Below are 22,153 nucleotides of genomic sequence, written 5' to 3'. Positions count from 1 at the left end.
GCTGAAGCGTGGGCGCCTCCAAGCCCCGCGTTTCCGCTCTCGCGAGATCTGGCGTACGTCACCGTCTGTCGCCATCTTGGACTCTGGCTGAGCCATAAATTCCCCCCGCGGTTGTGCGCGCTCTTTCTCGAGGCGCGCCTCGCTGGGAGAGGGCTCGGATCTCGCGTCCCCGTCCCGGCCTTGCGGTGCTGGTGTCCGCGTGGCGCGGAGCGAGGGTAGGCCCCGCGTTGCTTCTTTGCCCGGCTCCAAGATGGACGGCAGCGGGGACGGGGGAGGCCTCTCTGGGGGAGCACGTGGCGTGCCGCTGGCCTGCGCCCGGGGCTGCTGGGATGGTGGCGGAGTCCAGCGGCCTCCAGCCGCCGTCCGGCAGGGAGGCCGGCGGAGGCGGGGCCGCGGCCGCCCCTGAAAGGCGCCCCGGCGGCGGCCCAGCCTCTTCTTTCCTCGCACAGCCAGACAGCCCTCGCTCGAGGCCCGCGTCGCCATGGCCGCGGTTCCCGAGTTGCTGGAGCAGCAGGATGAGGACCGCAGCAAGGTGAGACCCTCCCTGCTTCGCTACCTAAAGTCGGAGGTCCCTCCGGCCTCCCTGGGCTGGCTGTTCCTTCTCCCGGGTTCGCACTTGCAAGACCCGGAGCTCCCCCTCCACCCCATTCCCAACGGCCCCTTTATAAATGCTTTCCTGTGGGGTCTCAGTGCACCCTCATTCTCTGACCAAGGAGAACCAGCCAGACAGGACCCTGATTCTTCAGCTCATGGTGTTGAGCCGACAGATGCTCTGCCAGTCATTCGAGTGCGGCTGTTGCCCGAAGACCTTAGGAGCGTGTTTAAAGGCTCCTAAAACTTAACTCCTTGGTAATTGGAAAGTGAATCGGAGGTTCGCTGGCGATTCCTACCCCCTTTTAAGAAAACGGGGCCTTTTCCTTTAAGCAAGTGGGAAAATTCCATCAAGAATCTGTGGCATCTTTCTTGCAAGCTAAAAAAGCTATTTGTGTCTTTGTGGGAGTTGTAATTTTTAGTAAATCCTGTGTGTTGATGTAAGCCCCGGGCTGCAAATATCCTGAGGTTTGATGCCATAAACGGAGATTACTATATAGACAATTAACGATCCCACTTTTATTGGTTCTTTAAATTTGAATTTTTCATTGCACAAATAGGTTATGGGTCAAGATTTTGTGTGCAGAATCGTCAGTATAGTTCTCCCAACAAATGAGCTTAAAAGAAATCCTAGAAAAATATTAGGAGCTCTTACGTTTAAAGAAGAGTTGTATTAGGTTTTTAAAAAGTATCTTTGAATGGACAAACTTTCATCTAGTCAGTAAGGACCAGTCTGGAGCACCAGTTGGATTGTTCCAACAACGGTATTGTTGGAACAAGGGTACTGTATTGAGATAGAGCTTTGTAGATGATGTTTTATTTCTTTTACATTAGAAGAATTAGCAACTTTTCTTTCTCCTAGCATTTATGGTAGGTGCTGGGTGGGATTTTGATGGCTGTTTTTTCTCGTTTTCTGACACCTGTTTCCTTGTAGCTTGGAGCAGAATCAGCTGTGTAAAATGACCTATATTAATTGCTAATAGATTTTAAAAGTGAGTTCACCATCACCCTGATCCAGCAAAACTGCAGATTAAGGGTTTAGTGAGTGCAAACACATACCTACAGTGGAGGACATTACACAGCTTTTGCTTCCTTCTGGTTTGAGTTAGAGAAATACTGAGATAAATTACTACTTTTAGCACGTGGTTTCATTTTTGTCACCTGATCTGTACTAGGCAGTGGCAGATCTGGTCTAGATGGCAGGAGTTATCTGAAGGAAATTTGGCAAGTGTCAAAATGGAACTGGAGTCCAAGTTGGGCAAATTTTGTCAACTAATATATTTTACAATTTTATTTAAGTACTCTAATTACTTAGCTTTTTTGTTTTCGAGACAGAGTTTCTCTGTGTAGCTTTGGAGCCTGTCCTGGAACTCACTCTGTGGACCAGGGTGGCCTCGAACTCAGGTCCACCTGCCTCTACCACCTGAGTGCTGGGATTAAAGGTGTGCACCACCATCACCTGGCACACCTTTCTTGTCAGGCGTCCAGTTACAGAAAGTCATTAAGTATTTGACATCATAGATTCATTGTGTGTCTTGGTGGGGTCCGTCTAAATTAGGGTAAATCAAGTGAAACAGCATTGTTTGTGTTGGGGTGTTGTGATTGTCCCTGGGTATTCAATTTTGACTAGATGCCTGTAATTCCATCTTGCTAAGGCAGAAGGCTCCCTTAAGGCCAGCCTGGACTAGATAGTGACCTATTGTCTCCGAAGAAGAAAACTCTGCAAGGGTGTGGGATCCCGTGCCTTTAATTCCAGCATTTGGGAGACAGAGGCAGGAGGATCTCTGGAGACCAGCCTGGTAGATAGTGGGGCTGTATGGAGACCCTGTCTCAAAAAAAGAAAATTCTGAAATGAGATTGAAAGTTGCGCCTATTTTAGCACTTTCTATTCTACTGCCATTTTTACTAGAGATTCTCCTTGTTAGAGGGCTTGGAATGTAACAGTGGTAACTTGTTTGTCTTAACATGAGCAATGCCCTGAAGCCAATTCTTAGTGCCTATAGCAACTTTGACTGGAACTTTCACTAATGTACTTAATGAATTGCTCAGATGTACGTAGTGACAAATTTATAAGTTTAACTGCTGCTGCCGTTTCTCTATAGATACTTCAATTAACTGTGATTGTTAGTTATAGACAATCTTGAACTTTGATCAGTACCGTAGCAAGTCTAAATTTATCAATTTTGTGCAGTGAAGTTTCGCACTGTAGTCATATGACTCAGGAAGTGTGGCTTCTCAAAGCTGCCCACGCCTTAGTTCTGGATCAGCAACTTGCACATGGTGTCTTAGTGTCCCATTTGTGTAAACTTCAGCCGGTTATGGTATTCAGGTTTTGGCTGCAGAAAGAAGCCTGCCAGCTTTTAGAGGATTTTTCTGGGTTTGACTTACTGTGATCTAGTGCTTATAAGTCAGGCTTTCTATCAAACCTAAGCCCTAGTGAAATTGTGTTTTGGGAACCTGTCTTTTCCATAGTAAATGGCTAGAGATGACAGTAGCCACCTGTCTGTCAGCATTGTCAGATATCCTTTGGCACTGAGCAAGCAAATTTACCCTTAGTTGAGAATCAATCATGAGGACCAAACTAGCTTTCTAAAATGATGTGATGAGAGGGGTTAAGTTTGCCAGTTTATTGCAAGGGTTTAAATGTATGGTTGATGGGTTGTGAAAGTTTAATGCTACATTAAACTTGGATTGTTGAGCATTTGAGACCTTTTCCAGATATTATGAGGAACTTTAACAAGTTCAAGTTCTTTGCATTTAATTTAGCATGTCAACAGTACAACTGTGTTTACTGTATTTGTGAGTGATGTATATGCTAGGTTTGTATTTGGGGAACCTGAGGTTCTTTTGCTACGGCCCTCACAAAACATTGTGGGCCAGAATTTCACTTCACCTAGAAATGGATTGCTGATTGGTCTTGCTGTTGCTAAATGTGGCTGACCATACCTGCAACCCTAGCATACTACTCAGGAAGCTTAAGCTAGAGGATCCAGGATATTGGTCAGCATAGACTGCCTAGTAGAATAGTAGCAAGCACACACACTTTAAAATCATGCTGTTTGGACGTTATGTTGAGTAGTTAAGTGAGAACAGTTTTGTAGGTAGAAACCTGAATGTCTTCAATTATCAAGAGTTCAAAAATGTAGTGTGGTTACAATCTTGTGATATCTCAATTTTGTTATTTTTTGAGAGGGGGTTTCTCTGTGCCCTGGCTGTCCTGGAACTTTGTAGACCAAGCTGGCCTCAAACTCAGAGTTTGTTTCTGTTTCCGAAGTGCTGGGATACCTTTTTTTTTTTTTTTTTTTGAGGAAACAGTTTCATTCTTTGTAATCAGAAGGGAACTACAGGGCAGACATCTTGTGGTAAGCTTACTTAAGTAATACCTAAATTGGAAAATTTTTCTGTATGATCTAACTTTCCAAAAGTGACTTCATTGCCAACACGTACCCTCCCCTTTTTATTTTTTACGTTTGTGGACACAAGTCAGAGGACACTTGTGGGAGTTTGTTCTCCCCCTGTGTGGGTCCTGGGCATCTAGCTTGGATAATCAGGCTTGGCCACAAGTGACTTCTTGCTGGCCCTGGCACCTGTTTTCCAGTAAGCCATTGAAGATTCTTCTAAAAGAGGAAAATGGAATCTTTTGTGATTATTTGAAAATAGTCCAGATAGCTAAGATCTCTTGACGGGAATTACCTAAGGCAGCAATTTGGCATATTCTGACTAGTACTGGGCTTGCAGCCTTGTGAAATGATGATTCTGTTTATCCATTCGCTGAGTACGCTGCACTGACCACCTTCCCAGCCTTAGTTCCTGTTCTGGGAACTTAGGGCTGAGTAGCCTCCAAATGCCCTGCTGTCTGCAGTGTTCTACTGTGGATTGCTTGTGTGTTGGTAGACTACACTGGTAAGAATGGCTAGTGTCAGCAGGGATGGGTCTCTCTGGGTTCCATCTCACTAAGATGAGTGGTGCAAATCTGATCACTTCCTGCAGCCCTTCTAGTTCATGTTTATAAGTTATTACATTGATTGTGTGAGTATGCATCTCCACTTGTGGAGGTGAGAGGATAGTGGCCTGACTGGCTGAGCCATTTAAAGAGAGAGTTGGTATAGTGCTTGTGGATACTTCAGTTGCTTTTTGTGCTCTAGTACCACAGTATTGATAGAATACATACAGATGAATTACGTAAAGTTAGTTAGCTTCAGGGTAGGAGTAAACAGTAGGACTGATAATTGATTCACTTAATATCAACATTGGAATTTAGGACTGTTCTTCCTACGGTATGTATATTTTTCTGCATTAGAAATGGGAAATAGAAAAATAGTTTAAATATAAACAAGTAGTTTTTGTAGTAAATTTCTTCATAATGATCAAAGAAAATGGAAATAATAGGGAATGACACTGTATGTGACTCCCCCACCCTCACCCCAGGATTACTTTGTGTAGCCGCAGATGTCCTGGAACTTGCTCAGACTAGGCTGGCCTCTAACACGTCCACATGCACTGCTTGGCTCTGTATGACTTAACACTATACAAAAATGGGGCTGGATTAACAAAGCATTTTGAGTGTGTGACACTGGTCTAAAGGAGAACTTGAAAGTGCTGTGACAACCTAAGCAGTTACCGTATGTGACTTTTACTTGCAACACTTAAAGCTGCTTTACCAATAAGCAATACTTAGCAGTGCTTTAATCTTTAATCCCAGCCGAGGCAGGCAGATACTGAATTCAAGGCCAGCCTGGTCTACATAGTGAGTACCAGGCCTTCAGCAATAATTAACAGTGCTTCTTTACCTCTGTGAAGTGGGTAAATATAGGGAAGTACAAAATTTATGTGAGGGTGGATATTGTTTTAGATTTGATTTACAAATAGTTTAAGGGGTCTCAGCAAGAGGTAACTATGATTAAAAATCTGGATTGCCCAAGGTTGGATTTGGTTCTGAAACATGGTTACCACATGGTTACCTTCTCTCTTCTGATGTAAATGAATTTTCCCCTCTATCCCCAAAGCACTTGGCCCACATTAGACAATTGGCCAATACTGTGAATAACCAGTACCTTCATGCTTCAAGATTCAGGGAAAGGCGCTATCTCAGCCTTGAATGGGGCTTGCTTTCAGAGTCTAGCAGTTAAGCTCCCAGTACACATGTCAACAGCTCATGCCTGTGACATTAGCTCCAGGGGATCTGATACGGCCTCAGCAACAAGGGGACAGGCGCGCGCACACACACACACACACACTAAAATTAATTTTTCTTTAGAAGATTCATGGGATCTGGGCTGACAGTACCCCCAAGAGTCAGTGGCAGTCTAAGAGACTCCCCAAAATATAGGCTATTGGTATTGCCCTTGGTTCTTCCAGGGGTGGAAAGTCCATACTATTGCTGAAGACACCATACACTTCAGACAGAGGCCCCATGAGCTGGAAAATTAACCTGATAGGAAAAGACTTCTTTGAGGACTAGCTTTCCTGGTACCAGGAGGTGCTCTGTAAGTTTTAAGGAGGGAAGCAATCAACATTCCTACCTAACTGGTGTCTGTGAACTACAAACGACTATGACCAGCAAACAGTGACCAGCATGGCGCTATAACCCTAAGAGTGCAGTGTATTGGTGTGCGTTTCTCACCAACAGCTCTGTAGTTAAACTTAGGATCCCCTCCTCTAGGGATCCTAATACCTGATATTGGAGACCAAGCCAGCTACCCAAGGCTAATGAAGTCATGAATTTGGAGGAAAACCTACAGCTGACAGTTAACTAAACCAGCGTAATTCCTAACTACATTCTAGATATTTCTCCTTGTAACTACAGGGATGTGTAGCTCTCATCCCTCATTAAGGAACTAATCTTTGCAATAGACAGACCATTATAGAACAATCATAACCAATCAAAATGTAGTTATGGAGGCCAGTCCCAACTGCTGTTATCTGTAAGGCTCAGGGATCATTGCAGAAGAGGAGACAGGAAGATTCTAAGAGCCTAAGCAACAGGAAGTTTACTGTGGGATTGTGTCTCCTAGGAAAACACATATGTAACATAGAGTGAGGTGTGCCTGTGTATTTAGAAGTGTGTGTGTGTGTGTGTGTGTGTGTGTGTGTGTGTGTGTGTGTGTGTGTGTGTTTGTAAGTAACTATTGAAAGAGGAGGCCATGGATTTGAATAAGGAGGAGTATATGGGAGTGTTTGGTTGAAGGAAGGAAGTGGAGGGGTGTGGTATAATTAACTGCATTATAGTTTTAAAAGATTGATGGGATGAAGTAGGTGACAAGAAGCTTACCACCCTTCTACCCTTGGGCCTGGTTTATTTAGCAAATGCTGTCTGGTTTTGGACTACTGGGTGTTGGTTTTGCTAGCTAAGCATAAACAGGAATGCTAATTTTTTAAATCAGCTTGGTGGTTCTGGAATGAGGATACAAGTGCTGACTTAGTTCTGAGCATTGCACAACTTTTTACTGCTGCGTGTGGATGTAAGTGGTAGGAGCTAATATACCCCTTTGTGATGTGTAAGAAGATAAAACCAGATGATAGTTACTCCATGGTGGACTCCATTGTCACTTTGCCTATAGTACTTAAGAGAAACTCTATTTACTTGATCACTTCCCCCCTGGGTCCTTCTACCATAATGCCAAAGGTAGTCCAATGAGTTTTTTATAGGCTTCTGAGTTTGCTAGGCTCATGAGCAAAGGTTAAGGATTTGTCAACATTTACAGCTGTTCTCAGCTTTTGGGGGTTGCATATCAGATTTTTACATTACAATTCATAACAGAAGCAAAATTACAGTTATGAAGTAGCAACAATAATTTTATGTTTTGGGTCACGCAGCATGAGAAACTAAGTTGACAACCACTGAAAAGCATGTTAACTCTCTAGTAACCGGAGTTTCTGACCTTTTTTTAAGAATAAGGAAATGAGCCTGGTGTGGTGGTGGCTCATGCCTTTAATCCCAGCATTTGGGAAGCAGAGGCAGGCAGATCTCTGAGTTCAAGGCCAGGCCAACCAGGACCCCACATGAAGCCATATCTCAAAAAAAGGGGGGAAGAGAGAATAAGGAAATTATTCACAAGTATGGACATTGTTGCTGAGTTCCAGAAAATGCACTCTTTAGAGAAGTGTCCCAGAGATTGGCTGCCCTTGTGTACCTACTAGTGCTGCCATTCCTAAGGCCTGGCTTTTGGTTTTATTCCTATCCTAAGATCCCACCTGACCATGTTTATATGTTGATAATTTTTGGAGGCTGTGTCTACTTAATAGTAACTTACAGAAGGAAGGTTGCTTGTCAGAAATGTCAGAACTAAGCAAAATTGTGATTAAAAAGTCCCTTGGCTTTCAGGCTTTCAAATGTGTCTAACCTCTTGACATACTCTGGTTATAGAATAAAACTCATGTTCTGTAAGTATGCTTATTCTATATTACGTCATAAGTATGCATGTTGCTTAGCTACAGACTGTCTACAGGGATCTCAAATGGGCATGTAAGAAACTGAACAGAGTATTTGAGGAAAAAAAGTGCTTTTGCTAAGATGTCAGGATTGTTTGGGTATGATGTTATGGTAGCATTTGTATAAAGTTTTTTGTTGTTGTTGTTGCTTTTTTCCAAGACACAGTTTCTCTATAGCCCTGGCTGTCCTGGAACTCACTCTGTAGAGCATACTGGCCTTGAACTCACCAGAGATGTACCTACCTCTGCCTCCTTAGTGATGGGATTAAAGGCATGGACCACCACCGCTGGGTAGTTAAATGCATTTGTAAACGCCTGGTTTTTGAAAGTGCTTTATAAATCTATGTTTCGTACAGTATATTTTGAACATATTCATACATACCAGATCCTTCTATAACCCTCCCATCTCTTCCCACACCCAACTTTTGAGATTTTTTTCTCTTCTTGCATCAAGTCCAGTTTGTGTTGCCTGGCTGATCTTGGGAGTGGGGCCTGCCAGACTCTCTTCTGCTATGCAAAGAAGAAAAACAGCTGGATCTAGTGAATCTATTTCTTGAAAGAGTTTGCTTTGTTTTATTAGGTTTTGTGTTATGTTTATTATTTTGTGTTATGGTGGTACTGGAGGGAGGTTCAGTTCCCAGATTTAAGTAGAGGTCTAGTTGCCTTTCTACTCAGGATCCTCACACCTGAGAGTGCCATCTCTGACTATGCCAGTCTGAGCTAGTGTGGACCATTTTACTGGGTAATGGAGGGTGGGGACAGAGTCTCACCACGTAGACCAGGCTTTGAACTCAGAGATCTGTGAGTGCTGGGAGTAAAGGCATGCACCACTATGTCCTACTAGTGTAGACCTTTTAGATCTTTGGATGGTCTGGCCTGTGGGCAGCCTACCATAGGTCACATCATTAAAAAGAATGCTTGCTGGCTCCCTCTACCGGTAGGAAATAGTCTAATAATTAAAATGTATTTCAGCTGAGATCTGTGTCTGTGGACCTGAATGTTGACCCTTCGCTTCAAATCGACATACCTGATGCACTCAGTGAGAGAGATAAGGTCAAATTTACAGTGCACACCAAGGTAAGTGACAGAATAACCTTAGCAGTAACTACTAGAACTGGGTTGCATTTTCAGAAGAGTGGAAAGAGATTTCTTGAGTTGAAATGATTGTTTTTAGGGGCAGTGTGGCAAACTCCTGAGAACCTGAGCTTCTGTCTTGCCTGTTGAGGGCTCCTGTGTTGTGCTGTTATTTCCTTTCTGCTGGGGTGGAGCCCTTAACAAGCAAATGTGTAGCCACAGCCGCTTCCACAGCTTTGACTCCCTTTTGGTTTTCATTTGCATATGAGGTAAATCACTGGAAAAGGAAGCCAAGGACAATTTCCAGAGCCATAGTAAACTATAGTGAAGACATTTAACATTAATACGCTTGCTGTTTTGTTTTTATGACTGGGGGAAGGGTCATTGAGGAAATTGTTAACTTCCTAGAACTAAACTTTTACTAATCTTTGCTGTTTCGTACACAGCGAGCTTCAAAAGGGCTTGTTTGTGAAAAGAATTTCCTAGAGATGAGACTTGAGCTACCTAGGTTTGTAATATTGATTGTGATACTCCCATAGTGCAGCCTAGGAAATCTAAAGCCATTTTTTTTTTTAATCAGATGGTGGGTTACCACTTACTCCCTCTCTTTACAGACCACACTGCCCACATTTCAGAGCCCAGAGTTTTCTGTTACAAGGCAACATGAAGACTTCGTGTGGCTGCATGACACTCTTACTGAAACCACAGATTATGCCGGACTTATTGTAAGTTCTATGTTTTGCAGTAGTTTGTAAAAAGTCTCGTTTCTTTTGCCTATTTTTAATTTATTTTTTTATTTTTATTTTTTTGTCTATTAACTGTTGTTGGCAACATGTAAAATGTGACTAGTACAGGAGTGGTGAGATAAGAGCTCAGATAGGCCTGTGCTTATATATTGGAAAGCAAAGTCTTGCCTAACTTTATTTTAATTATGTGTAAATGTGTCTGCGTGAGTATGAGTGTGGATGCCCACAGGTCAGAAAGTGTCTTTTCCCCTAGAGCTGGGAGTTCACAGTGGTTGTAAGTACATGAGTGCTGTGAATTGAACATAACCACTGAGCCATCTCTCCAGCCCTCTGTCTCCTCTCCACAGCCACACCAAGTACCAGTAGAAATTATTTCCAAGAAACCTGAGTATTAGCATACAGTAAAATTCCTTAGTGGTACTTACAGTGATGGAGACAGTTGGCAGAGCTTATGGGTAGTTTTTAAATGAATTGAAATAGGCGTCCTGTCCAACTAGGCAGAATGAAGAATCTGCCCAGTAGTGATTTCTCTCTAATTCTTTGACACTGGATCTCATAGCCTAAGAGGACCTGGAACTCTTGAGTCCTGTCTCTGCTCTGAGGTGCTTTATACCATAGCTGGCTGAAACTTTTTACATTGAATTAGGTTGATATTTGATATTTGCTCAGAATGTTCTGTTAATTAAAACATAATAAACTTGGTTTTGTGATATGGAGTATTAAATACACTAGGTAGTACCCCTGAGTTAGCTCTCCAGCACCAAAATGAGAATTTTGGGAATAGGGGGAATTCCTTTTGGTGTGTGGAAGCCTCATTCTGAATGATTAGTCATCGTTAGCATTAATTGTGCCTGTTGTAAGCTGACAGTGGAGCAGCGTATGTGTGTTGTGGTGTTTTGCCAGCTGTCTAAAACTGAAAAGATAGCAATCAATGCTCTACTGTGAGGAGGAGTTTTGTTTCTGTTTTTTAGACAGTTTTTCTATATATCCTGGCTATCCTAGAACTATCTCTGTTGACCAGGTTGGTCTCGAACTCACAAAGATCCACCTGCCTCTGCCCTGTGAATGCTGGGATTAAAGGTCTGCCATCATGCCCAGCTAGGATAATTCTTTTTTAAAGGGTTAGAAAGAATAAAGTTTGCATGAAATGGGAGCTGATTTTTAGCTAGCTTGATTGGGGTGGCCATCTGTATTGGCAGAGCTAATGAGATGACAGTACCCCATGTATGGCCACTGGGATAAGATTACCTGCCTCTGCTACAGATCCCTCCTGCTCCTACAAAGCCAGATTTTGATGGCCCTCGAGAGAAGATGCAGAAACTGGGAGAAGGGGAAGGATCTATGACAAAAGAAGAATTTGCCAAGATGAAGCAAGAACTGGAAGCGTAAGTGAATTTTCTTGCTCTCTCTTGTAAGAAGTGCACGGGAACCGAATGAGAAGGACTGATGTTAAAAATAGATCTATGTGTTGCCTAGTGCCATTTTCTAAACTACATTTTGTAGATTTTGACAGGTTATATGATGTACTTCTGGAACTTTGCTAAATTGTAGCAAACGCTGTTGTAGAATCTTCTGAATGACCACATAGATGCCTTGAAAGAGGAGGCCAGGTTCACAGATTATAACACCTTAAAGTTTGCACACAAACCAGCTAGTTATGAGCCAGCAAATGTGCCTGAAAAGTTAGAAGTACTGTGTGCTTTTTTTCCCTTAAATCTCTGCGTGCGTGCCTTGGATTTCTTTATCTTGACTCAGAAGCACTCATCCCTTCCACCATCAGCCTATTTCAACAACTCTTTATTATCAGGCCTGCACTAACAGTGGTGCTCATGTCCCTGCAGAATGAAATGAAAGAGGTTTCAATCTTTTAAAGGCAGGAATATCTTGTTCTTGCTGATTACAGCAGTAATTGCATGTAAGCTTGGAGTCTCAGACTGGATGCAACAAATTCAGCTACCACTGCAGCACTTTTTACCTTCTTTAGTTCAGTCTACGAATTCCAGAATGGCAGCTGCCTTATTTAATTAGCTACTGAATTGAATCATAGTGTTTAGGTCAAGTCTAGTTGCATTATTTTCCTTAGGGATCATGAGCAAAAGAGTGGAGGTAAGGAGTGAGCTGTATTGGGCAGGAATTGAGCAATGCCAACTGAATTTTTTGTGCACATGTTTTTTCAGTGAGTATCTTGCTGTCTTTAAGAAGACTGTGTCTTCCCATGAAGTCTTTCTTCAGCGGCTTTCTTCTCACCCTGTTCTCAGTAAAGACCGAAACTTTCATGTTTTCCTGGAATATGATCAGGATGTAAGGCAATTTTTCCATTTCCTTAGTTGTGAAACACTTCTAAAATAGGAGCTTCTTGAGTTTCAATTTATCAATACAGAAAAAGGGTGGAGAAACAAATGTTTTCTCTCTTCCTGCTTATCCATTATAGAGGTCACTTTTAAAAAACCACTGATGGGGGTTGGAGATTTAGCTCAGTGGTAGAGCGCTTGCAGCAAGCGCAAGGCCCTGGGTTTGGTCCTCAGCTGGGGGAGTGGGGGAGGTAAAAAAATACTGAAAGAGAACGACTTCTCCCTTAGACTAATTTTCCTCTTTTTAGTATTGGAAGAATTGAAATTGATTATACCTTTATTTTATTTATTTATTTATTTATTTTGGTTTTTCGAGACAGGGTTTCTCTGTGTAGCTTTGCGCCTCTCTTGGAACTCACTTGGTAGCCCAGGCTGGCTTCGAACTCACAGAAATCCACCTGGCTCTGCCTCCCGAGTGCTGGGATTAAAGGCGTGCGCCACCACTGCCCGGCTATTTTGTTATTTTTTAAAGCGTGTTTCTGTACTTATATTAAGCAAGCCTAAGTTATGCAGCCTTTAAACCCAGCAGATTTCTGTGAGTTGGAGACCAGTGAGTCTATATATATATATAGTGAGTTCTAGGAGAGCTGGGACTACATAATGAGACACTATCTCAAAGGGAAAAAAATAATCTTTAAATTCTTGAAGCCTGATATCAATAGTATCAAATAGTAGTTCTACCAAGAATTGAAAAGCCTCTAGGACTCGGGGGCTACATGGTTCAGAAATGTTAGATTAGCCCCCTTTTAGAATATGATAATCTGAATTTATGTTTTAGATTTTGTTTGAGAAAGGATTAAAGTACCTTGGGTGTGTCTGTGCTAGTAAAACGTGTTACTTGTGTGATTACTAAGATACTAACAGAAACAATTGCTATATCCTAAACTGTCCTTTTGGAATTTCCTTCCTTTAGCTAAGTGTTAGGCGGAAAAATACCAAAGAGATGTTTGGTGGCTTTTTTAAAAGTGTGGTGAAGAGTGCTGATGAAGTCCTTTTTTCTGGAGTGAAGGTAAGAAGCTTAGGCCGTTTCAGAAAATTCTTGGTTTCATGGGAGTAGATGAGTTTTCTTTGGAGAAGGGGAGTGTTTGTTTATAAATCAGGTGTTAAACCTTTCTTAGGAAATGATTTCTTTACTTTTTCAGATTTTTCAAGACGGGGTTTCTCTGTGTTGCCCTGGCTGTCCTGGACCAGCCTGGCCTCCTGGGTGCTGGGTTAAAGATGGGCCACCATGTCTGGCAACTTAACTTTCATTTATTTCCTCAGAATACACTTTCTCCAACATTAACTTTTCCATTCTTGAGTCTTCTGGGGAAGGATGTCAGTTCCTCAGTTGTAAAAAGAAAGTAAGCTGTGAACATGATATGATACGGTTATGAACCTAGTATCGAGGTAGACCAGCAGCCTGTGTAACATAGCATGACCCTGTCTGAGAACAAGGATGGCTGCTCTGTGGTGCTGCAACACTTCCTAGTGTGCGTGGAAGCCAGTATTCAAGGACCGCAGAGTGCGTTGGTGCCAGCCATGGGTGATAGTGAAAACCTGTAGCTTCGCTGGACACAAGGAACTAGTGTTTTCTCTCTCTCCCTTGAGACAGGGACTCAACTTTGCAGCCTTGAATGGCCTGGCTCCACCTGCCCTTTCCTCACCACTGCTGAGAGAAAAGGTGTTTGCCACCAGACCTTGTGGAGACTAGATTTTAAATCTTACAGATACTAAATTTTATGTACTTAGTACAAGAGGAAGATGTGTTTACTAACATTGCTATATGTTGAAATGACTGTTTTTAGATTGTGTCAAGATTACAGTTAACATTGTCTGCTTGGCTTTTTGTTTGTGGAACCAGCAGGGCTGCTTTAGAAGATAATGGCAAATTCCTATTCTTGTTCATGGGTGCCTTATTTCTTCACACTTAGTGCCTTCCTGTTCTTTGTAAATAATGATTTTGACAGTTATTATCTGGTATCTGGCTTTGCCTCTCCAGGACTTGAGAAGGGAGCATAGGACACAGGTACTAAGAGAAGGGGAAGATTGGAAATGGGGTTTCTTAGACAACATGGTGTGGGTTTTATGCATATGCATTGTGGGTCGGTTGCTATTCCTGGCAAGGGCTGTCAGGCACCCCCAAATTGTTAGTCTGAAATCAGCCAAATCAAAAGCAAAAACATGGATACAAACCTACACAAATACAAATGATATTCAAGGCTAGGTGGCAGTGTCCCACCCAAGAGCTGCAGCAGAAGAATTGGGTTGTGGAGGATATCAGTATTTATTGGCCATTCACAAAGTTGCTCTTCAAAATGATTTTCTGCTAATGCAACCTGTTAGTACTTGATTATTTTTGCCAGTCTTGGGAATTGTAAATATATATGTTAAGTCTCATGATAATCTAGTGTGTACTGGTTAAAATTATGATTGTTAATAACCACTTTGTTTGCTTTGGAGGCAGGTTCTCACTGTGCAATCCAAGCTAGACTCATTTCACCGGTGGTTGGACCTCAGCCACCAATGTGCTGGATTGCCCATATTTTCTCTAATACAAAACATTCCTCTTCTTAACAGTTTTGCTTAAGTTCCTTTTTCCTCCTTTTTAGGAGGTGGATGACTTCTTTGAACAAGAGAAGAACTTCCTTATTAACTATTACAACAGGATCAAGGATTCCTGTGCTAAAGCCGACAAGATGACCAGATGTCACAAAAGTAAATACCTTTACCTCTCTGCTTGGCCACTTATAGCTCTGCTGTCTATGGTCTTCTCAGATAACAAGGTCTGTGCTTCTTTCCCCAGGTGTTGCTGATGACTACATCCACACTGCAGCCTGCTTGCATAGCCTTGCCTTAGAAGAACCCACAGTCATCAAAAAGTAAGCAAAGTGATTCCCTAGCTTATGCAAGGGCCTTACTTAGTTCAATCCATAGACCTCATTAAATGTTACAGTGAGGTACTATGGAAAGGAGACAAGGGCAGGTCTAGCATTCACAAATCCCTGCTTGGTGCCACATGCCTGTACTTCCACCACTCAGGAGTCAGGAGGATCAGTAATCCTCAGTTATAGTGATCTTGAGGCAAGTCTGAGCTATGTGAGACCCCCCCCCTGTCTTTGACAAAACAAAACAGAACTACAACAACAAAAAAAACTCTCAAGTATTAATTAATGCTGGTTTCAGTTCTGTCCTGGAACACAGTCTAATCAAATGCTGTTTATTGAAGGAGGGAGGAATTCTTGAATACAGGCTTACAGCACAATGGGAGAACCCCGGAGAGCAGAAGTTCGCTACAGATGTTTTACAATTTTGCATCTAAGCTGTTAGCGCCCATTATGCAGGATACACAGACAAGGAACTTCCCTTAAGCATTCAGGAGGGTGGAACCCGGCAGGGAATTAGCATAGGGGGAAATCAAGATCAAGGTCAGCAAGCAAGTTACCCAAAACAGGGGCCAGGACCCTACAGGTCCCCCCTTTACTAAAAAATGAGCTTCTGACTTAGGTGGGACATCAGCAGGTCACCTTACTGGTCATGGAGACACCTGCCCAGGCCACACAGGCACTCTGTCCTAGGTTGGTGAGCGCCCCCCCCCCCCCAGGCATTACCCGTCTCTGAGTACTCATTATCATACAGGCTCAATCTTGTGTGAGCTGCAGAGTTAACTGCTGCCAAAGATCTCAAAGTGGCACTGGGCTTGCAATCTGTGTGTTCGACACAGAAAAGACCAACAGAGGTCCTATCCCACCCATAGCCAGTAGGCTAAAGGCAACTGAGCCATTCCCTTTCTTAACGAGCCTTACTGCAAATTAGAGTCCTTGTAAGATGGTATCCCAAAAGCAAATGGAACTTGAGTTTATAAATTTATAATTTTCATAGCCAATCGAAATATATATAACTATTGAATTAAATTTATCATGTCCAATAAAATGAAAGATTAACTAACTGTGGTAGCTACTTTTGCTGCTAGGGTCTCCACTGCCAGCATCCAATTTTTAAATGCCTTTCCCTTGTTCATTGGAACTCACACTGTAGACCAGGCTGGCCCTCAAACTCCGAAGTTCTGCCTGCGTCTCTCCCAAATGCCCATACTAAGAATGTGTACCACCACCATTCTGCTAACCTTGTGTAGGATTCTTGACTGGTAGTTTTAAGTATTGATAACTTTCTATATGTCATAGAGAACTGTGACCTTCTATATACTTTCAGGTACCTATTGAAGGTTGCAGAGCTATTTGAAAAACTGAGGGTAAGAAGTTTTGTGTTGGTCTTGGTAATATTTAGTTAAGGTCCCTAGATTTTATTTCTACCTGACTGGTGACCTTTACTTGTTTAAATCAGAAAGTGGAAGGTCGAGTCTCATCAGATGAAGATTTAAAACTGACAGAGCTCCTCCGATACTACATGCTCAACATAGAGGCTGCAAAGGTAAGGTGGCCCATTAGCAGCCCTTCATTTATCTTGCCCAACCAGAAATTTAATGCTTAAGATGTCTATTTTGTGTGTGTGTTCATGCATGTATGTGAAGTCCTGAGAATAAACGTGGAATTTTTCCTGCAGTGTGATACATTTTACCCTCTTTTAAACAGGGCCTCTTACTGGCCTAGAACTCAAACAATAGGCTTCATGGTATTAGACCCATGCTTTTATTTCAAGTTAAGTGGGTTCCTGGTGCTGATTTTCAGAAATTGGATTTGAGGGGCAGGATGGTTGTGGCACAGTGGCATTCTCTTTGACTCACTCAGCAGTAAATAGACATGTTTGATATGCTGTGCTCCATTTTCTGATATAACCTCAGTTATTGATTTAACAAGAAGGAAGCTTTCATCAAAGATTTTCAAAAAATGTTGGGAATTGGGCATCCTCATTTTAGAGGTGGAGTTTGTCTCCACTCCCCCTTCCCTTCTGGTGCTGCTAAGGATCAAACTTAGAGTATGCTAGGTAAGCACTTTACCAATAAGCTACATCCTCAATCCCTTGTGAAGGTTTAAGATTATGCTGGGTAAAGGGCTAGAGTGGTGGTCTAGCAGTTTGATATCCTACACCCATGTCAGGGGATTTAGAACCAACTGCCTGTACCTCTAACTCTAGGGATCTGGTGCCTTCAGACTCGTGTGTGCAGACACTTATAGCTACAAAAATAAAGCCTTAGTGTTGGATAGAGAAATGGGCTACAGCCTTACCTTTTGCCATTTTAAAGTGTTGGTGCTTTTAGTCTACTTTTTAGACTTTGTGTGCATGTCTAGACACTCATTTTCAATACATGTTTCTTTTGTTCTCTGGAGATTACATCATGGCTATTAATTTGCTTCCCAGGATCTCCTATACAGACGCACAAAAGCCCTAATTGACTATGAGAATTCAAACAAAGCTTTGGACAAGGCCCGGTTAAAAAGCAAAGATGTCAAGTTGGCTGAGACTCACCAGCAGGAATGCTGCCAGAAGTTTGAACAACTTTCTGAATCTGCAAAAGAAGGTTGAGCATTTTCTTCTGTACTCAATTTTTATTTGGAAACAAATATTACAAATTATGCAGAAGTAACCCCCATCCCCACAGGACTGGTGTACAGTTCTGGTAGACAGCCTCCCTTGCATTTTTGAGGCTATGGGCTTGTCCCCAGTAACACAAGAAAGATGAGTTAATACTAAAGAAAACTCAGCTGTTCCTGTTAGGTTGTGGAGGTGCAAGAGAGTTGGCTCAGTAGCTAAGAGTACTTGCTGCTCTTGTAGAGTATCAGGGTTCAATTCTCAGCACCCACATGGTGGCTGACAGCCATCTGCAACTCCATCGGGAACTGATTACCCACTTCCAATCTCAGTGCGCACCAGGCATGAATGTGATGAACACACCTACATGCAGACAAAACTCAGAAAATAACTAAGTAAATAATTATAAGAGGACATTGTAGATGGAGTAGTTTTTCTGTCCTGGCCAGCTCCCCAAATAATCACACAGAGACTTACTATTAACTATAAATGATCGGCTGATAGCTTAGGCTTGTTACTAACTAGCTTTTAACATCTAATTAACCCATATTTCTTATCTACGATCTGCCATGTTGCGTTACCTATTTTAGCACAGCATGTTCATCTTGCTTCTCTGCTTCCTGGTGACTCTCCGTGACTGCACCCTTCTTCCCTGCACTCTTTGTCCACAAGTCTCACCTAGCCTTTTGCTGCCTAGCTATTGGCCAGTCAGTTTTTTTATTAACCAGTGATAGTAATATATATTTACAGTGTACAAAAGATTGTTCCACAGCAGGACATTGAGATTATTGGGGAATGGGGAGTGTATTAGTTATTATAGGGATGTGTTAGAATTACCACCATGGAATAAGAAGCAACAACATGGTAGGGGTTGAGGAGAGTTCATACCTCAACACTAGAGACAATAATAGTGGGTTATATGAAAGGAGAAATCAGTCAGTGAGGCAGAGGGTGGGGTCTATCTCCTTTGTTAGCACACTCCCAGATGAGATTGGTCTAAAGATATGTATTAGCCTGGAGCTCACTGGCAATGTCTGAGAAAGAGGCTTGAATACAAGGTATGGTCTTTTTCTGGGAGGCTCTCATGTATGTATCTTGCCTTGATGGGCATGAAACAAAGCCAGTGTTAAGTACTAGAATGTATCTACCTCCTCACATGCATACTTGTAGCTATGATAGGACACTGATTTGATTCATCCTTATCCCTCAAGTTTTCGTAAGGTAGGTAAGCATGGTGATCCATATCTAGAATCCTACCAAGGATGCACAGGAGGTGGAGGAAAGGATTATCCCAAATTTGGGCAATCCTGGGCTACCAGTTATTTAACCAAGGCGTGCTTAGTGATCAAGTGCTGGCCCACATGCAGGCAATGTGCTATGTGGTGTTTAGTGTATCTTGAATGGCTGTGTAAGGAAGTGCTGGAGGTCATTTGTGAAAGGGGCTATTTGGGAGCTATAATGAGTGGGGAAATTGAGCTTTCTTATAGTTTGGTAATTTTAACTCTTTATTCCCACAGAACTGATAAACTTCAAACGGAAGAGAGTGGCAGCATTTAGAAAGAACCTAATTGAAATGTCTGAACTGGAAATAAAGCATGCCAGAGTGAGTTCCTTTGTTAACCCAACATTTTAGGGACTTGCTCATTTGCCAGCTGATGGTCCCACTGCTGTGGAGATGGGTTGAATTGAGGTTTAGAGTATTCTTTCTTGCCTCCCTCTCACATACCTGACAGGCCACTTTGTCGGTTCTCGCCATGATTTTTATTAGTAAGCTCTTTCTGAACCATGTGTGGTAGCACAGACCTTAAAGTCTATTGAGTAGTTAAGAGGTGATAACAGCAAGAGAATTTCAAGTTTGAGGACAACTTGGACTATGTAGTGAAATAATGCCACACAATCACACATACCAAAAAGGGGCATTTTAGTATCTTGAGTTTCTTTTTCTGTTTGAGACTTTGAACTATAGCTATGGTTTGGAACTTGCTTTGTTTGTAGCCTTGGCAGCTGGTGTGGAGCTCACAGAGATTCACTAAAAAGTCATTGGCCTGTCGTGTACTTGGTAACTCAGCAGAGAAACAAAGAATGGCATGTTTTTAATCCTGGGGTCCTACTTGAATTATGGGTTAAAGAATTTTGACACCTGTATTTAATAAACAATTGGGTTTGGCTTGGGCTCAGTGGCAGGCAGATCAGTGCCCTAGCATTAATGAAGGGCATAGATTTGGTCTCCACTAACAACAGCAATCCTTACTGGACTTTTCAGGATACTGTGGTTAGCCTGGGGCAACCTGTCCTGGAGGAAAGGGTCAGCTGTTTTGGCTACTTCAGATTCAGAATTCAGGAGGAAAACTGTCTGGGTTTATTTCATTCACTTACACACACTTTTTTTCCCCCTAGAACAATGTCTCCCTCTTGCAGAGCTGCATTGACTTATTCAAGAACAACTGACGTGTCTCTACTCTGAAGAACGCCAATGTGAAAGCCAGCATCACTTGCACTTAAACCATTACTGCAGAAGAATAGCTTTGACTAGTCTAAAAATCATGTGAATAAATATTTTGATTTCTAAAAATCTTAACATTTAACCATGTTGGTTTAAAAATTTCATTGCATGTTACTTGGACATAATTAATCCTTTCTTATGCATTTAATACCTCAAAGTAGGTAGAATCTCACAGATTCTCCTATAGATTGTCAGGAATTACTAATAAATGGTATGGAGATGTGTGCCTTCTGAGAAGCAATAGCCTGGCTCATGTCTGTCTCAACATTTCCTGTGCCCTACAGACATGTCAGGTGCCAATTACAAGAAATGGTAACTGCTTGTGGGCAGGTTGCAGGCACTGTTTGTTCTTTAACTAGGTAGATTTTGCTTCTCCTGTCAAGGTCACTTCAGATGCTTGTACAGTAACAAGCAAGATCTCATTTGTCTTTATACACCCTTTACAGCACCATTTTTGTGACTGGGATATAAATGGTTGAGGGAAAAGGAGAATCTAGGGTTCTGACACTCTCTGGTGGGGCATGTGTGTTTGGACTTTGGATGTTTTTATATAAAGTATAATAAAATAATCATGTTGCCATATGGAGTGTTTTTGCAAAACACAAGACTAGAGTGCGTCTCGAGCATGCTGTTGGCATTTCCACAGGTGGGAAGGCTTTATTGTCTGCTCAATCCTGTAATCTTTACCTGTCTTCTCTGCGGACTGAGCCCAGGGCTTCAAGCAAGCTGTGTGCTGCCTTACCATGAGCAATGTTTCAGCCTCCAGGTTTTTGTTCCAGAGTTCTGCCATTATGGTGTACCAAGCAAGCCTGGCTTAGTCTCAGTTTTGAGTACTGTGCAGCTTGGCTGTTTGCTGTAACTGATAACTTCAGAGCTTTACTAAGGAATTCTCTATTGTGGGTGGTAGTGGGTACTAGACCACAGCTACATGAGTAGTAGCTATGTGATCATATATTTTCCTCAGACATGACGACTAAGATGCATGTATGATAGTCCTAGTTCTGCTTCCTGCCTGGTATGCAGCCACTGCCAAGCTACCTGGATGTTAGATAAACTAGAGTTGTTGTAAGTCAGTTGAAGCCTTGTGTACTTATTCAGTGCCCTTTTGGTTGATCCTGGCAGGAATAGATTGAATGGAAACCTTAAGTAGACCTGAGACATGTATGCCACTAAGGCTACCATTGGGTGGGTTCTCAAGGTGCTTGGGAACTAAGTGAAGAAGCAGAAAAGATTTAGTATCCTGAAGCAAGCCAAGAGTACAGGTGGGCTTTGGGCATACCTTGAGAACTGCTCCCTCATGGGCATACATGTGAGGGGTCTTTTTTTTTTTTTTAATTAGAGTAAGGTGGTGGTCTTAATCCTTTCTACCCGCTGAGTGCTGGGATTATAGACTAACTAAAACTCCTCCCAAAGTAGTGACGGGAAGTGATTTTGGAGGTTGGCCACTTGGGAGTCCAATCTAGAATGTTGTGGAAATTCCCAGAATGCTCAAGTTGTACAAACATTACAGGGCTCAAATGCCATCAGGAAGTTGAGGGAGTGAAGCAGGGCAGTGGTGGCGCACACCTTTGATCTCTGAGTTCGTTGCCAGCCTGGTCTAGAGTGAGTTCCAGGAAAAGTACCAACTACACAGAGAAACCCTGTCTCAAAAAACCAAAGGGAAAAAAGTACAGTGCATCAGGCAGCTTGAACACTGCCTGTATCCCAGTTCTGAATTAGACTGGCAACTGCCTGCTTGTGATACATGAAGCTTTTATACACACACCTTTAAAAGGGTGAGTTTTGCCTTGCTGCACTCAATTGAGCTTGAGTTCTATATTAGTCTTTCTTATCTTGCTGTGCATTGGAGATTAATTTGAGTTACCTGTCCCACTCTTCTGTAAAGGGTGATATTCATTGGAGTATTTCCAGCAGAGTTAAGCAAGCCTTCCATGTTCAATTTTCTGCCTATAGGCGGCAGGCAAAGCCTAGTTCAGCCACCAGTTCAG

The 22,153-nt window shown here is 42.4% G+C and overlaps 1 protein-coding gene and 1 non-coding gene across 2 annotated transcripts; both read left to right on the top strand.

The window, feature by feature from the left end:
* The first annotated feature begins 107 nt into the window (after positions 1-107).
* Snx5 (sorting nexin 5) lies at positions 108-20,745 on the top strand. The gene is made up of 14 exons (XM_052723533.1): positions 108-215; positions 450-532; positions 8,995-9,099; positions 9,711-9,821; positions 11,106-11,227; positions 12,020-12,143; positions 13,107-13,202; positions 14,785-14,890; positions 14,979-15,054; positions 16,385-16,424; positions 16,517-16,603; positions 17,492-17,651; positions 19,180-19,265; positions 20,060-20,745. Exons 2-14 carry the CDS (start codon positions 482-484, stop codon positions 20,108-20,110), a joined length of 1,215 nt encoding a protein of 404 aa, XP_052579493.1. The 5' UTR covers positions 108-215; positions 450-481; the 3' UTR covers positions 20,111-20,745.
* Positions 4,334-4,572, top strand: LOC128102761 (small nucleolar RNA SNORD17). The gene has a single exon (XR_008215522.1). It is a non-coding gene; the product is annotated as a small nucleolar RNA SNORD17 (small nucleolar RNA).
* Positions 20,746-22,153: the final 1,408 nt, after the last annotated feature.

The sequence above is a fragment of the Peromyscus californicus genome, unplaced genomic scaffold, assembly GCF_007827085.1.
Source record: "Peromyscus californicus insignis strain IS unplaced genomic scaffold, ASM782708v3 Scaffold_7__1_contigs__length_154581171, whole genome shotgun sequence".
NCBI lineage: Eukaryota > Metazoa > Chordata > Mammalia > Rodentia > Cricetidae > Peromyscus > Peromyscus californicus.
Note: the sequence above shows the minus strand (reverse complement) of the source record. Positions and strands in the feature narration are given on the sequence as shown.